This window comes from Melopsittacus undulatus, chromosome 1 (genome assembly GCF_012275295.1).
Source record: "Melopsittacus undulatus isolate bMelUnd1 chromosome 1, bMelUnd1.mat.Z, whole genome shotgun sequence".
NCBI classification, from domain to species: domain Eukaryota; kingdom Metazoa; phylum Chordata; class Aves; order Psittaciformes; family Psittaculidae; genus Melopsittacus; species Melopsittacus undulatus.
This window is the reverse complement of record NC_047527.1, coordinates 121,452,294-121,468,742: the sequence shown is the minus strand read 5'-3', so window position 1 is coordinate 121,468,742 and position 16,449 is coordinate 121,452,294. Positions and strand designations below refer to the sequence as shown.

General features: G+C 35.5%; 1 protein-coding gene across 1 annotated transcript in view; it reads right to left on the bottom strand.

Moving 5' to 3' along the window:
* AKAP9 (A-kinase anchoring protein 9) overlaps positions 1-16,449 on the bottom strand; it is a 109,828-nt gene that overhangs the window by 10,014 nt on the left and 83,365 nt on the right. The window contains exons 26-40 of the mRNA XM_031052527.2: positions 16,077-16,196; positions 13,048-13,224; positions 12,853-12,957; positions 12,307-12,459; positions 11,888-12,067; positions 8,651-9,730; positions 7,421-7,567; positions 6,533-7,036; positions 6,061-6,124; positions 5,236-5,354; positions 4,636-4,827; positions 3,716-3,904; positions 2,929-3,073; positions 1,990-2,209; positions 829-979 (exon numbers count right to left, since the gene is read on the bottom strand). Coding sequence (XP_030908387.2) covers positions 829-979; positions 1,990-2,209; positions 2,929-3,073; positions 3,716-3,904; positions 4,636-4,827; positions 5,236-5,354; positions 6,061-6,124; positions 6,533-7,036; positions 7,421-7,567; positions 8,651-9,730; positions 11,888-12,067; positions 12,307-12,459; positions 12,853-12,957; positions 13,048-13,224; positions 16,077-16,196 — 3,546 coding nt within the window. The remainder of the gene's footprint in view (positions 1-828; positions 980-1,989; positions 2,210-2,928; positions 3,074-3,715; positions 3,905-4,635; positions 4,828-5,235; positions 5,355-6,060; positions 6,125-6,532; positions 7,037-7,420; positions 7,568-8,650; positions 9,731-11,887; positions 12,068-12,306; positions 12,460-12,852; positions 12,958-13,047; positions 13,225-16,076; positions 16,197-16,449) is intronic.

The window sequence follows — 16,449 nt, the reverse complement described above, 5'->3', positions numbered from 1 at the left end:
TAGAGCTATATGGGTACACTTTCTGTGTTACTGCCTGTGAATTGCAAGTATGCTACCTCTACACCTATTGCTTTTAACGGTTTTGCTAGTCACAATTAACGTGACAACACTCAATGCTGCAGTTACATCTAATATTAAAATCTATTACAGGTGTCTATTCTAGGACCAGATCATCTCATAAAAGGATATTTGTAACATATACTTTTTAATGAGATACAAAAAAGCTGCAGTTTTGAAGTTGAAGGCAACTGCTTTTACTTTCTAAAACTATGGAAGTGAATTTTGGAAGTTAAGATTTCAAGATGCAAATAAATCTGTGCTGTTAGTGATTGCTTTTTTCCCTTAATACTTGCATGAGGATATATGCCCTCTTCTCCCTCACTCAAGGAAGCTATTGGTGCATTTTCTCTTAAACTCCTTAGCTTGATTTTCATGATGAGAAACATCTAACTTTTAAAGTGGAAACAAATAATGTATCTCCTTAAATAATAAATAGTATGTTTTGAGTTAAGTTGTGGTGGGGGCTACGTGTAGCCATGTTAGCAGTGCCCTGTCCCCTTGAGTATCTCATTCTATGAAACGAAGTAGAATCTTTTCATCTTGGCCCTAAACTGGCAGTTGTAACAACTCCTATTGATTTAAGTGGGATTTACATCAGGCCTTTTTCTTTCTGCCACACAGCTTCTATACATCTTTCTCCCACTCTAGAAGATACAATACTGCTGAAGACAGGACACCCATTGGACAAAAACATAAGCTGAGATGAAGTGTTAACTGAAAGACTAACTGCGTGCTCCCTGATCTGGATCATTGGGGATTACGAAATACCTCAAGCTCTTCTCTTCCTCTTTCCTCACTGCGTTCCATTTTAGCTTTTTCCTTTTCCAAAGCCCACTGTAGCTCTCTTGATTTTTTCTGTTCACTGGCCATTGTATCCTTGAGAACATCTAGCTCAGCTGCCTTTTCTTTAACTTCAGTCCTAAAAGATAAATGGACAACTTCTGGATTACACAATAGCTCTAATCCCCATCACAGTGACATTAGTTACTTGATATTTATTCCATCTTGTGCACTGAAAACACTGCTTGAATAGTAGAGTAATTGCAAAAAGCTAGTTTAGAAAAACAAGCCTAACTCAAAAATAAAAATGGAGTTGAATAACTAAAAAAATGACAGCACATGTGTCCATACTATCAGTACTCCATATCGATAATTCTGAGCTGCCATTTAATATCCATTGGTGGCTTGGAGGCAGCAGCTAGTGTTAACTTAATCCAGTCACTGGCCAAAATATGTACAAATGCAGGGGAAATACACCTTGCTGCCATGTCTCGCAAAGAAAACTATGCCCTGAATTTTCTTTTTTCCCCCAAAAATATTTTGCATCAATTTGCAAAGGAATCTGGCTCCTTATGGACTGTAAAGGTTGTAAGTTAATCTGTAAAATAATGCCAGTTTAAACTCTGTCTTGATTTGCTGTCTCAGAGCTGAGCAAAGGCATAAATAATAATGGCTCTATTGAGCCCTAAATATTTAGCCTGTCACCTCCGCCTCTGAGAATGCCAAAACAACACTCAGAAGGTACAAAATTTTATATGGAAGTACTTGCAAAGTCATCTTAACTCTGCATTTCTTTTCTCTATATTCAGTTTTAGAAGCAGAAAAACTTTTAGTAAATATGGTATACTTATTAGCTTGTATACGGTAGTCTAATGTGTCAAAAATTGATACTAATAAATCACTAGATCAAACTGTGAATCAGATCTTCCTAATGAACAGAATGACACTTTCTGACAAATGGAACAGAAACCTGTTCTTTGTCAGGTATGTTTTACAGAAAAACTGATAAGTTTTTTACATTTATTTTATGCACATGTAATTTACATTACATGACATCAACCTCCTTAATAAAGCCAGTATTATGATTTGAGACAACGTGGAAAAGATAATCTTCACTGTTAACACAAAGTTTGGCACTGAAAGCTGAACCTGATGGTTTCTAGGTCCTTGAAGTGCTTGTGCTGTGCTTTAAGGGTTGCTTCAAGTTCTAGTTTGGCTTGTGCGAGTTCATTCTTCAGCTCAGCACCCATCATTCTCTCTGAATTCAGCTGTTCTTGAAGTTCAGCTGCTCTGTCCTTCATACTCCGGAGCTCCACTTGCATCTCCAGTATCTGTGACTGCTTCTGCTGCATATTATACTCCAGCATTTCTAATGAGAGTACCATTAATATGGAAATTACTTAGCAAGCAAACAACACTCTTTGGGTAGTTTCCCCTAGCACTGAAAATGACCACAAGGCTATCACCAAGAGTGGTATTTTCAAACAGTATATTCTTTCAATAATGGAGTGAAAGCAAAACCATTTCATAACTTTTGTATTTTCCAAGAAGTTACTTCAACTCTTACACTTTTTTAAAAGACTATGTGCACAACCATACCAATATGTATCTGCTGGATTACGATAGATTAATAGCTGAAGTTAGATATGTATGTACAGTTGTGACCACATTTGTGTGACAAAACACTAACAATGAGCATTTACTTGACTTTGAAGTATACCTGTTCTCTGAACTTTTTGTTTTTTTGTTCTAATTGCTTCTCAGTTTACTCATGACTGACCATCCAACTTAAGAGAATTTCAAAGCTGTCAAACCTAAACACTGATGTGCATACATGGAAAATAACCTTAAAATACAAAGTCAATTTTTACAGCAATTGAAATAACTTTGTATCACTTTCAATCTGATACAAGTAGCAAGAACACAGACTATTTTGGCAGAATCAGTCCAATAAGAATGAAAAAGATTAAAAGTATGCATACTCAGAAAGAGTATCAAGAGAGCAAAGTCAGTAAGTTTTCAACTACTGTGTTATGAGCACTGCCACTAAAACATTTGGAAACAGACATATACTACCATAGAAGTCACCTTGGCTTTTTGAATCCATCTCTTGTTCTCTCTTTGGATTGTTTTTCTTACTATTCATCTGAGCATGTAAGACTTGAATCTCCATCAGCAAGCTTCTTCTGTCTGCACTCTGAAGACAGTCCATTGCTGCTCTCTGGTTAGTAGCCTATTAGCATCAGAAATGTTTGAAAGTAAAGCTGCAGATTCTATTAGAATATCTATGGTGTAGATATTATATTTACTTAGATATTCATAGTGCATATATATTCAGAACATTTTCAATTAAGTCACAATTAAGCCAATATTATAATATTGGGAATAAATAGTTACTTTTTTATTTCAGTAGTAGGCATCAAAATTACAGAATCGAAAGAGCTTTTATGGCAAATTTTAATTTTCCTCAATAATCCAGCTTCCAGAGGAGATAACTGAAACCTCTCTGTCCCACAGCAGCTTCATCACTTCCTCTCCTTACAACTTTTTTTGTATATATAAGCTACCTTTTCATTTAGACACTGTAACATAATTTTAATTTAACTTACTGAAAACAAACTCAGGACAACTGTGTTAATTAAAACTGATCTCTGAAGGCTGTATTTTTTCTTAGCTTGTGCATCCAAAAATTGCTTTTTTCCCTGCACCCCAAGAGTGTTTCTTTTTAAAGGCACCTCTTCTTCCTACAAGCCTGTTTTCACCCTTATACTGTCAAAACTACTGGTAATACAGACATTTTAGAGTGGATTTATACATTCAAAATTAAAATCTAATTTAGACGAACACACTTTGACTGAAGTATGGTTTATATTACCTGCTCCTGCAGTCTGTGCTCTAACTGATTCATCAATATCACTGCATCTCTTGTGCCCAGTTCTGCAAGTTCAGTTCGAAACGCAGCAAGAAGAACATTTTGTTCTCTCACAAAAAGCTGCTGAATAGCATGCAGAAGTTCTCCTCGCCAGTCTGAGACACCTTCAGGAGACTCAGCGCTTGCATATATCTACAGTGGTATAAAAACAATTTAAACAGCAGAATTCAAAGTTTCCATCAAAATGGTCATTATCATTTTATGTGAAGTGTGTGTTTTCAGTGGAATATTGAGCCTTCCTTACTCAATAGCTAAAGAATATTCATTCATACAAATGGATGTATTTTTTGTACACATTATAATTTCTTCTGCATAGACAAATGCTAATCTTTCATCTGTGTTTTAGATGGAAGCAGTTTAGCTTTTTGTATCTGAAAGCTTAGCCCCGTGTAGTTAATATTTATGTTACTGTATGACACTATCCTTTTAATTTTTATGATGTTACCGGTATGCTGCCAGGCTCCCACAGAGCTACATGGTAGTGTGCAGATACTGTGTATGAAGAAGATTTAATTTTGAAGTGATATAAAGTTAATCTTTTTAATAGTATCCAAGTTTTACTATACCAATACACAACAACATTAAAAAAAATCTACTTTAATGGCTACTGGAAGCATGCTTTCAAAATAGAACTATTTTAAAAAGGTGGATTATACAGTCAAAAACTACGAAGAACAAATGCAAGCTACAATTTAAGATAAATTTTATCACCAGGAAATATAGTATGCTGTTTTACTGTGTATTTTTAAAATATTCTGCCTTACAGCAGTCTATTTAGACCATTTAAGCCTGAACTGTGAATGTGCCTTACAAGGTAATCAATTATTTTTTATTTAGATAGAATTTTATGGTATTATTTATACCTCAGCTTCTCTATGAAGTTGCATTTTTGTAATCAGGTCTTTCAAAGATGAAATAGTGCTTAGAAAAGCTTTCCTTTCCTCAAGCCAAGATTCTGGCTCTTGCTTAAGAGATGGCATCTCCCTTTCACCATATGGAAATTCAGTGAGAGACAGCACCTGGATACCTTCATGATGGACTGCTCGCAGCAAACCCTACAATGAATGCATAAAGAAATCAGTAATGCCAGTCCTCATCATAGTAATAGCAATCTTATTTGTTTACTTTTGTAATATAGATAATAACTCGACACCTGTTAATAACAATCTGTAAAACTGTGTGGTACATGCTCATGACATTAACACACAGTAACTACAATAAATCATAATTGAGTTATTTCTCAAAATAATAATTGAAAACAGATTAAAACCCCTCATATTTAACCTAATTTAACATGCAAAAAATGCACAAAATTTGTCAGAAGTTTTCTAAAATGTATTAAAATAGCTGACACTTCAAAACTTATCTAAAGGGCTCTCTTTATACCAATCAAGCAGCAGCTAATCTAAGCTTTTGGCAGTATCACTCTTGCTCCACAATAAAAATGATCAGTTCTATTTTACCTTAATTTTTTTTGGAAGTAAATCTGTTGAAGTTTCACCTTCATCTATTCCTTCAGATATCGTGTCAGATCCCTGGGTCTGAGCAAGATACATTCCCTGACTCCAGTCTGAACTGGAGTCTAAAATAAAAGAAGAGAGAAAGATGAAAGCTGGATTACTGTGCAACTTTGAAGAAAAGGCATCAAACAATTATTTTTGTCTGTTGTTGTAACGGGTGGTTGCATGTCACCAGAGCTGGTTTTAAGCCTGGAGACTGCCTGTTTTGTACCGTTTCTTTTTCAGTTTCAAAACAGTTACAGAAAAACCAAACCAAACCAAACCTAGAAACCCCAAACTTAAGAACTCTCATTTATTTGTAAAAGAGAAACAACTTCTTGCACAAACACTTCTGTCAAATGACCTCCTCCTAATATGTTTATGCTCTGCCTATGAAAATGACCATGTACATAATTTTTATTGCTCTTGGAGAAGTCAATACTTATTATCTGCCACTGCTAGGGAGCTGTGGCTTTTAAATTCTATCAAGAGATGATGAAGCTATGCTGAAGAGGTAACATGTGAAAAGAATGTAGGAACTTCAGTGTGAATAAAAAAGTTAGCATCTGATGCCTTGACGTAACCCATCTCCACTCTAGTAACCTTCCTTCCATAGCAAATTAAGAGACATGGCATGCTCAGCATCTTTCGCTAGCTCAGCAGGCTTCTGCTTCAATGTGGGGAGTAGCTGTTCTTATTTCTTAGAACACAAACTCTCTAATGATATACTTAGTATTAAAAAAGCATATTTAATTAATAATGCTATTTGAAGGAATGTAACTTTCTTACCACTGGAACCTCCATCTCTACCTTGGTACGGTGGAGAACGTGTTAATCCAGAAACTGGGATCCCCTATATTTAGAAAACAGAATAATCAAATCTTTTATCACTCCACATGCACTCACAAGAATGGAGCTGATTTTAAGGAGCAGGAAACAACATAGGCCTCTTTGTCTAGTTTCCACTGCAACCAAAATAATCAAAATGGAGACGAGAAAGATGGCAGTCAATAAGGTGACCTACACTTGTCCCCAGTTCACAGAGCAGGACAGGTCCAAGGTAGTAGCATATGGAAGCAATTTAAATTGCTGAAGAAAGGGTTCATAATCTCTCCCTAGACTATAGAAACATTACAATACTTAGAAGCTTTATAATGAACATGTGATGGTTCACACTTACCGGACTTTAAATGGGAATTTCTGTAGCAGGAGGGAAAGCATGAACCAAAGTAGTTCAGTGAATATAAAATTGGATACATACCTCTTTAGCTTGTAGATTTTCTATTACTTCCTTTAAAGTATTACATTCTTCAGTCAATACTTGCACTGCAACAAATTTCTCTCTTTTTAATGCTTCAGATTCAGAGATATGTCTTGTCTCCATGTCCATGATTTCAGCAGCATGGAGTTCTTGCATTTGGTCAATTTTATCCGTAAATTCTCTTATGATCTCTGCAATCTCTTCTGAAGAAGATCCGCTTTGCAAATCATTCTGTATTTCTGCATTTTTAACAAGGACTGGTAAAGTTTGGATACAGCTGTTTATTTCCATAGCCTTGTCTGTCTGTGATGATGAGCTTTTTCTAATTGGAGTAGGCTCACTGTCTAACAAATCACATGCTATTTCTGCATCCTTTTTGCTTTCAGGTTTTGCCATTTTCTTGTCTTTTCTCACGTAACTTGCAAGTCTCTCTTCTGCTTGAACTAGATTCTCTTTGACTTTGCACAGGTCTTCCTGAAGGTGTATCAGACTTGCTTCTTTTACCTGTAAATATGGAGAATCTGAATTGCAGTCCTTCCAAATACTTAAGTATCTAAAACCCAAACAGCCCTCTATACCATTAGACCTCAGTTTAGTCCTATTTTAAAGCAGCTATGACACATGGTAGCAAATTTCAACTCCCAAGAAATACTGCTCCAGATCCACTGGTGCACTGTAGTGGCCTGTAAAACTATGTACTTTGGCTACAAGTGAAGGTTTAGTCTACAGCACCAGTTCTGTTCCACCGACAGTAGGTACTGAGTGACTGTTTTTCTTAGTGGCATTATCAGTACAAGACCAAAAAAAAACCTATAGTATGCATATTTGCACAGGAAGTCCTGCATAACCACTTGCTTTATACACAATATGGAATAATCCAGTTCTTACTGCTAGCTCCTGATGAAGTTTTTCTGCCTTTTCTCTGTAACTGTTCAGTTCTTCCTTAGCAGCAGCTGCCTCTTCTTTAAGTTGCTCTAGTTCAAGTTCATTAATAAGCACATTTTCTTTTTGACTTCCCAGGAGTTGTGCCCCTACCTACATGGCAACACAAAATATGGAAAATGGTAAAGAATCTTACAAATAATCAAGTATTAACAGCATGGATCACTTTCACACCAACCTACAAAAGCCACAAATGAGAAGACCATAGGGGAAAACAAATGTATGTTACTTGGATTAACATAGATTCAAAAACTTAAGACTTGAAGACTATTTTCCTAGATTAACTCCCACAAACTGGACAAGTATGGGAGGTAGGACTGTCTTCTTACAGTTTATTGAACTGCAAGGAGAAATTGGCTACACCATGTAGAAAGAACATGGAGGAAGGTCAACAGAGAGTAGGAAATGAAATCTGATGATATTTTTAAGTCTGTAAGACATTTAGGACATTCATTCAATCTGTATTTGGATGAAGGTCTTGGAACCTTTTCCAGTCCAGCACTAGGTTCCATGATGTCTCTGAACTCAAGAGTTTCAACAGTTAAGCCCATGTTTGGGCTATCAAGTATAGTAAACTTTGACTGAAAGTTTTTAATTCAAAGGCAACACAACCAGTGGTGGATGGAAAACAGGACAAATGTATGCTGGTAAAAACCACTGATGGGAAGTATCTTTGCAATCAAGACAGGAAAGCAAGAAAACATAAACTAAAATCAAAACATACATAAACATTGTCACTTCTGTTCCCACAAAAAAACAACCAACCAACAATCTGTACAGACACAAAGTACTATCACTCACCATTCTGAACCCTCTCACATATAAACATTATCATTTTATTTTTTATTGCTCTACCATGTCATGTAAAAGTGTAGTTCACTCCATTCTATGTCAATTCAAAGAAAAAATAACAAAGTATATGACCAAAATTTAAAATCACGCTATATTTGTGAAAGGCAAAGTGCTTTTAATGCAAAATGGAAACTAATAGTGGGGTTCACCTAAAAATAACATCCTTATCTTCTCTGTAACACCAGAAGTAATACAGAAATAAATGTCTACCCAACACAGCAGAATATTCCTATTACTAGTCTCATTAAGAAGTTTTTCAGTCAGTATAGTTTACATGAAATAACTGATTTTACTGAAAACAAGCCAAAAGAAAATGGCATCTACCTGACATGTCTGCATTTCTTCTTGCTTAATGTATTTCTGAATCTCTCCTTTGTGCTTTTCTTGAACCTCTTCTAGTAATTGTTGAAGTTCTAAGAGTCTTTCTTCTTTCACTTTAGCTTCCTTTTGTGCAACTTTTACATTTTCTTTTTCTAGCTCCAAAGTCTGATTTACAGTTGCCAGTTGATCCTCCATCTCACTAAGCCTCTGTTTTAAGACTGAGAATTTTGATCCCATCTCATTTTCAGTTCCATCACTCAAACCTTCTCTTTGGGCATTCTTGCTTGCTTCCTCTACGTATTTTGAAGATTCCTGCATTTCCTGCATGTATTTCCTTTGCTCTTGAACTGCACTCAGCTGAACCTGACTCACAAGAGCAGCAGCAACATTTTCCACTAGTATCTTTTCTAATTCTAATATTCTCCTTTTAAGTGTTTCTCTTTCAGCTTTGCCTTGCTCTTTCAGGGCTTTTATTTCATTGTAGGACTGGCACAGTTCTGAATCTTTTTCCTTAATGCATGTCTGAAGTTGCTGCAGCTGTACCTCCATCTTGCTAATAGCAGCTCCTGCATTCTCATCTGAAGATGCAAGCTGGGATTGATCTAGCAACCCTATCTTCTCACATAAGCCTTCTCCCACCTTTTCAGTGCTCCCATCTTCTGTTTTTTCCCTGTCACCTTTCATCAGGGCACACTTATATTTCTCTGTTATTCTTTCATGCTCTTTTTTTAACATACTTATTTCTTGCTTTAGCTGGTTCATTTTTAACTTAGTTTCCTCAAGCTCATTCTTCACTCGAGACGCCTCTACATTTGCACTTTCTACTTGCTTCTCCAAAGCTTCCTTTTCTGCCAGAACTGTTCCAAGGGTGTGTTTTAGATTGTCAGCATCTTCCTGAAAAGCAGCAATGTCTGCAGGTACTGTTGGTTCAATATTTGCCAGTTCCTGCTGAAGCTTGTCAATAACATCATTCAACTGCTCTACTTCCTCATAATTTTTCTTCTTCACACGCTCTTGATCACTTTTCAGACATTCTACCTGGGCTTCTAGCTCCCGAATATGTTCATTCTGCTCTTCAACAACCTGGGAAAAAAAGAAAACAAAGAAAAGAACAGAACTTCATAATGGGCAGCTACTAAAGCCTCAGATAATTTTTCTCCTGGACTTCAGCAACAGTTTAGTAAGTCATTGTAACATCTTGTAAAAGGAAGTGTGTTCTCTGTGAATTTCTTGATGAGATGTCTCTTGCAAAGCTTTATGAGCACCAGGACATCTTCACTAAGACTGACAAAGTAGCCAGTGATTATAATGAACTGCAAAATAGGAGTGAAAGCATCAAATGAAGTGAAAGCATTTGTAATATTCACAGACATCTGAAACACTGAAGAAACAAAGTGTATATATTTTCTTCAGGGAATGTCTGGGTATCTGAAATGAACAGTGCTTCTACATCAAAAAAGGCAAAAGGAAATCTGTCAAAAATATTTAGGAAGGGGTATGATGAAATAAAATGTTAAGGTATCTACAGGAGGTAAGAACTCTAAAAGGGCCTTTCAGAAATATGAAGAATAAAAAAAATCAGAATAGAAGAAAGATGACTAAATTAATTACTAAATTAGCCATGCTTTTTCCTGTATTTCTCAATACTTTGTTAGGCTTAGTTAGCTAAAATGAATAATAAGACAACTGTGTAATAAGTATATGTATGAAAAAAATTACAAATGTGACCACATAAATCAGAGAATTTATAACCTAGAGCTTATCTTTAAAAATCCACAGAAACTACTGGAAGCTCAAAACCACTTGATAAAATGTGAAGAAGTCATTAATTTTCAGAAGAACAGAACAGTGATCCTGGTGATTGCTATCAATAGCATAACAGTTTATCTTCTTCATAACATTATGGAATAAAGGACCATTGAAGGCAAATACAGTAATTAAAAGAAAAGCACTTAGTGGGATGAAGATGTCCAAGGGACTAGGAAAGGGATTAACCTAAGAACAATCAATTAATATTTAATACTGATCTCGTAATTAAGCAGAGTATTTAATGTCCTGGAAAATATAACTGAGTAAGAGGATGAAATTTAGCAATGAAATTTTATATAACAGGAAAAGAAGCAGTCATTAAAATGAATTATATGTGAATCCTGTGCATTTTTCTCGAGAGAAGGAAATGTAACCATATTACTGTGGTTATTGTATAATGCAGAATGCATCTGGATTCCTAAAGCACGATTTTTCCTAAATCCAATTTCCTAAACCCAATTCAAAATTTTTCATTATTCACCGAGGTTCATTTTCACAGAAGATCTTAGTGAAATTATCCAGCTTGAACACAGCTCTATTTTAGTGGTCTCAACAGTAGAATGTTACCCTATATTGAAGGTTAACAGAACTACTGTTCTCACCTTACTGAGTAATACTTGCTTCGGAGTAAAAGCTTATGACTAATGCACATTCACATTTAAAATGGCTAGAATGAAAATTTCATCCACTGAAAAAATTCCATTTTTTTAATGAAAAAATGAAAAGTGAGACTGAAAGCCTGTTTCTGCTCTCACATCAATGCACAGTAAGTAGAATTTCTGTTGAAATCAAATTCTGTTGAACAGCATTATAGCTGTATAAAATGGAAGTAATTCAGAAGCAGCAGCTTATCATCATAAATACACATAATTGAATTGTGAATATATGAACAGAAATCTACAGGTGTTAAATGTCAGTAAATAAAAGAAAGATGAATCTGATTATGTCCTTCTTGCTCTCCATTTCTAATAAAACACAGCTTGGTTGTTGGTTTTTTTCACACCCACCATGTTTCAAACTGGATTAAAGATGTTGGCAGCTTTGGTATGATGGTAAAGCTCATAGAGCACAAAAGTTTAACTGCTAAAAAACCCTATAAAATCAAATGTGACCCAAAAGGTGTCACTGAAACGTGGCACTGAAAGTAAGTCTTTGTAGAGCGGACAGTAGAATAAATGTTAAGAAGAATAAGGAATGAACAAGAATTTAAGACAAAAACTCAAGCAGAAACTAGGTAGAATAATAAAAAGAAAAGCAAGCAAATAGTGTCCTTCAAAACAGGAAAACCAGATTAGGGTTAAAGCATTGCTTGAAACTGAAGCATCTGCATTTTTCAATTAAGGCAGCAATGGAAGCTAATTTAACTGGTGGGGGGAATGAGGGTTTAGCAACACAAAGTAGGACTCCAAAAAAGATTTCAAAAGTATGTACTTTGTTATCAGTTGTGGCTTCAAGTTGCTGTTGCAGTTTTGCTATTTGTTCATGAAGATGATCTATTTCCTGCTCCTTTTCTCGCATGATGTGAGCGAGCCTCCCAGCCACTAAGCGATGGTCCTTTGTGGTGCATTTTTCAGATTTCTGGATAGCTAGTCCCAGGATTTCCATTTCATCCTACCAAAAAAGCCCCCACAAACCCATGTTACAGTAGTATATAACATTTTCTGCATATTCTTGTATGAGTATTTAAGGCATAGCAATTAATATCAACAAATTGCATGGAATAAGAATTACACGAGTTTATTAATATTTTACAAGTTGCACTGTGAAATGCTTGAGAATTTTGCATCTTGGCTTTTTTCCAATCTTGCATTTCTAGAACAAAACTCTGGGCTTCTCTGTAATACACTTACCTTATATAATTTGTTCTCCTGTTCAAGTTCTTGCAAGCGTGTAGTGGCCTCCTTTCGCTGAATTTCTAGTTGCATGTGCAACTGCTGCACTTCTTCATTTTTATTTTCTAGCTCCTCTCTGAACTGTTCCAGTTGTTCTTCAAGGTTTGTCACCTATGTTTCCAAAACAAAGCGGGGAAAAGGAGTAGACAGTCATGTCAAAAATTACATGTCTTAATTTTCAAGTGCAATGTCTACAGCAAACTGGTTTGATATGTTAAACTGAATGGAATTTTAAAACTCACTAAAAATCAGCTGAAATTACTCTGTTTTTAATTAACTGGACTCAATTTTGGTTCTAGAAATGCTCTTGTAAGTCATTAGCATTAACATAGACAATAATAACAGTTATCTTAGCTCACAAGGAAATTTCAAAGGTATTTGGACTGCTGTCTCTCTGATCTGTTAAAAAATTTCACTTTTATACCTCACTAAACTCAATTGGAAAGCAAAAGCTAACAAATCAAAATATCAGCAGAAACATGGAATATTTCACAGGTATTTTACCTCCTTTTCTTTTCTGTCCACAGCTTCTCGTTCAGCTTGCAGTTGCACTTCAAGAGGTAATTCTCCCTTTACTATGATGGTGCCAAACTGTTTCCTTTCCTCCACCTTTAAGTATAAAAAAAAAAAGATATACTGTTTTGTTCTCAAGAATATAAGAAAAGAGCAACTACATGGTAGTTTTAGACCAAACAATACCTTTTGCAAGTTGTCTGCACTGATGATTAAGGCTTGTTCCAGTTCTCTTATTCTGCATTCTAGTTTCTCAATTTCTTCATTTTGCTCTTGTATATCTCTCTGAAGTTGCTCCTTAGAGAGCAAAAGCTCGCTGCATTTGTCTGTTTTTTCTTTTAGATGATTTGTTAACTGTTCAACCTGGTGATAATATAGCAAGAAGATGAATATGTTGTACCAGATTGGAAGGGTTTGCCAGCAACAGCAACAGCACTCACTTTTGACAGGGAAAAAATACCCTCTTTTTTTCCCTCAGAACAAAACTCCTGTTCTTTAGGTGAAACAGAGTATGAAGTCAGGATACTGTAGTGCTACATCCAACAAATACAAACAGCTTTTTTTCAGAAGTGATATGTTCTGTGCTGTATCACTTGCTCTCTACAACTGACCTTGTCTTCTGAAGCCTTCAGATTCTCTAGTCTGTTAAAAGCAAGTAGTATGGCATCCCTATGAAGACCACTAAAAAGACCTTTAACATCTACAAATGGAATGTCTTGACCCTAAGGTCAAGATGCTATTTGCACCTTTGAGGAATATCGTAGTTATAAAAATCTGTGACAAAATTATTCAAAATAAGGAGTTGATCAGTGACACCAAGACCCACTGAGTTTTATGATATGCCTTTAACATTGAAGAGAGTTGCTATACTTTGGTCTTGAGAATCAGGAAGTTTTGATTTCTTGGTGTATTTGTTACATGGGATCAAACAGATGTGACAGATGACATAACTTCACTTTCTATGGGGGCATATTAAAAGAATAACTGAAGTAGTTAAGAGATAAAGATAGGAATTATCCCAGTTCCAGCAGTATTTCAGAAACAATCAAAATTAGAGATGATAAAGATCTGTAACAAATCCATGGTACTAGGCCTGATGCACAGAGTTAATACCCAAATTAAACCAAGCAATTGAGCACGAGACATGGAAAGTAATGTTCGTCCCACTCAAAAAACTGATTTCAGTATTTACAATTGGGAAGTTACGATGTAGCCAAAAGGTAGAAGACTCAAAGCATTTCAATAGATAGGAGAGAGGAGGGCAAGAACATAAAGCTGATGGGATGGTATTATTGATGTTACCCATCCATGAGTAACATCAAAGTCTGAAGTGACCACAGAAAAGTCCTGAGAGAGAAATGGAAAAAGAAAAATCAAGTCTAGAGCAGACCCTTTACAACAGCCCTCCCTGGAATAAGTTGACAGAGCGAGATGAAACAACAATAAAAATGGTTATAAACAGAAAATGGTCACAGCATTCACACAAAGCAGAAAAGCATTTCAGAAACCTTACAACTATGAAAAAATAAAGCTGCTACCTCAGAAAAGCATGAGAAATAATGACAAAATGTATTGTTTATTAAATATTCCAAGTAACTTCGTGACAACAAAATATACTATACAGTAAGACTATGTGCCTCACTTGATAAAAATTAAATGTAAATATAATATTCCATTAGAAATTCTCTCTATAATTTGTAATGTATCTCTAAGTTAGTTGATCCACCTGCTGCAGCTGTTTGCAGACATTATCTTATTGTTTATCTTTCTATCTGATTTAGAAGCATCTAATGTAAATCTCAGATTTTTAATCACAGTTATAGCTAACTTTCATTTTAAAGAATGCTTTAAATTCTCATTGTAGCATATCTGCCAATTTAAGATACATACATATATGTATGTGTGTGATAGATCAGGACGATTTTTACATACAGATTCTGTACAAAAAAAAAAGGGCAATTTTTAGTATGCTATCAAATTAGGGATTCACATGCTATCCATGCTCCAAATTTTAACCAGACAAGTAATAAAATGAACTCAAAATGAACAATCTGGATTCATGAAAACTATATGTGTGAAGAAGTCTCTGCCATCTGTAGAATGTGTCAACAGAAGAGGAGTGTGCATGCAAACTGCAATAGAAGGAAACAGAGCATTGTTCCCTATGTATTAACATGCACCCAGCTAATTCCAGAAGATGCATTGTTACAGACTGCTGACAGCCGTATCACATAGCACTGACTGAATACTTTAACTGAGATTTCTTACAAACTTTTGTACTGAAATATATAAACACTCCCCTATGAACTACACTTCTAAATCTGAGAATTGTAAGTAACTATTTCGACAACTTACATCTCATACACTTCAACTTCTGTTACTGCCTATGATCCCAAGCTACATAATACAGAATACTAAATATTGATAATTTTAAGAATTTAATTACAACAACTGAACTACCTCAGAAGAACTTTAATTTGCAAATCTCAGGGCAACCTAATAAGAGAAATTTTAATACTGAAAATCAGCCAAGAAAATAATGCAAAAGTATCCGCCCTGCTCAAAAAGCAGACAAAAGAAAACCTACAAAAAATAAAACGCAATTTAATTGACTAACAGGCCATCAAATAAAACATGCAAGAGCTTCATAATGTATAGCATTTGCACTGCTTTAACTTTTCTTGATTTTGCTGTGTCTAAGAGTTTTCCGAGACTCCCCTGAGCTGCTGTTCTATAGTCACTAAATATGTTTCAGTGGAGACAGACCTCCACTGGGGAGCTGCAAGTGTACACAGACAGCGCTACTACATCTCAGGTGCTAAACCTTGGTAACTCAATTACTTCAGTTGCGTACCTATGCTAGATGTCACAAAACAGCATAAGAACACATAAAATTGCTAAAGTAGTCCTGAATGTTTCCACAGGCTTCCAAAAAAAAGTGGATTTTCTAAATTATGTTATATGAAAGAGCATTTTTCGAAGTTATGAAATCACTGTATGTCTACTTCTAAAAACAACCAACTAACCAAGAAATCCCCAAAACAGAGTTTCACTGCTTTCCCCCAACACCTTAACCATCATTCTAAGGGGGTTTACCTTCCTGGTTTGTAAACAGATGCAGATTAGGTACACCATAAGGTAGCTTCATTACAGTCTCTTAACAGCTGTCAACTTGTCATTAATATTCATTGAGTACAAGTAATAAAATGTGTTACCTCTCTGGTTTGATGTTCATTGACAGGCTGACTCCTTTGTGGAATCTTAAGCTGCTGTTCCAGCTTCTGGATCTCTTGTTGGAATACGTCTCTTTCGTGCTCTCGGTCAATTGCTTGCTCCTGAAAGTTGAGAAATTATATGGATACACCATTCGATTTCAATCTAAATTAAGTATATTACTACTGTGTATTTCTGTTAATGTAATGTGTACTACTGTTAATTTCTGTTCTGGTAACAGTATGTCAGTATTTTTAAGGCAGCAGATCCTCTTTTGCAACTACCATTAACAAAAACTCCTTTCAACATTTGGGCCAATCAATTTCACTTTTAATTAAAAAACTAGGACAGCATAGATACATCCAGTATTATTTC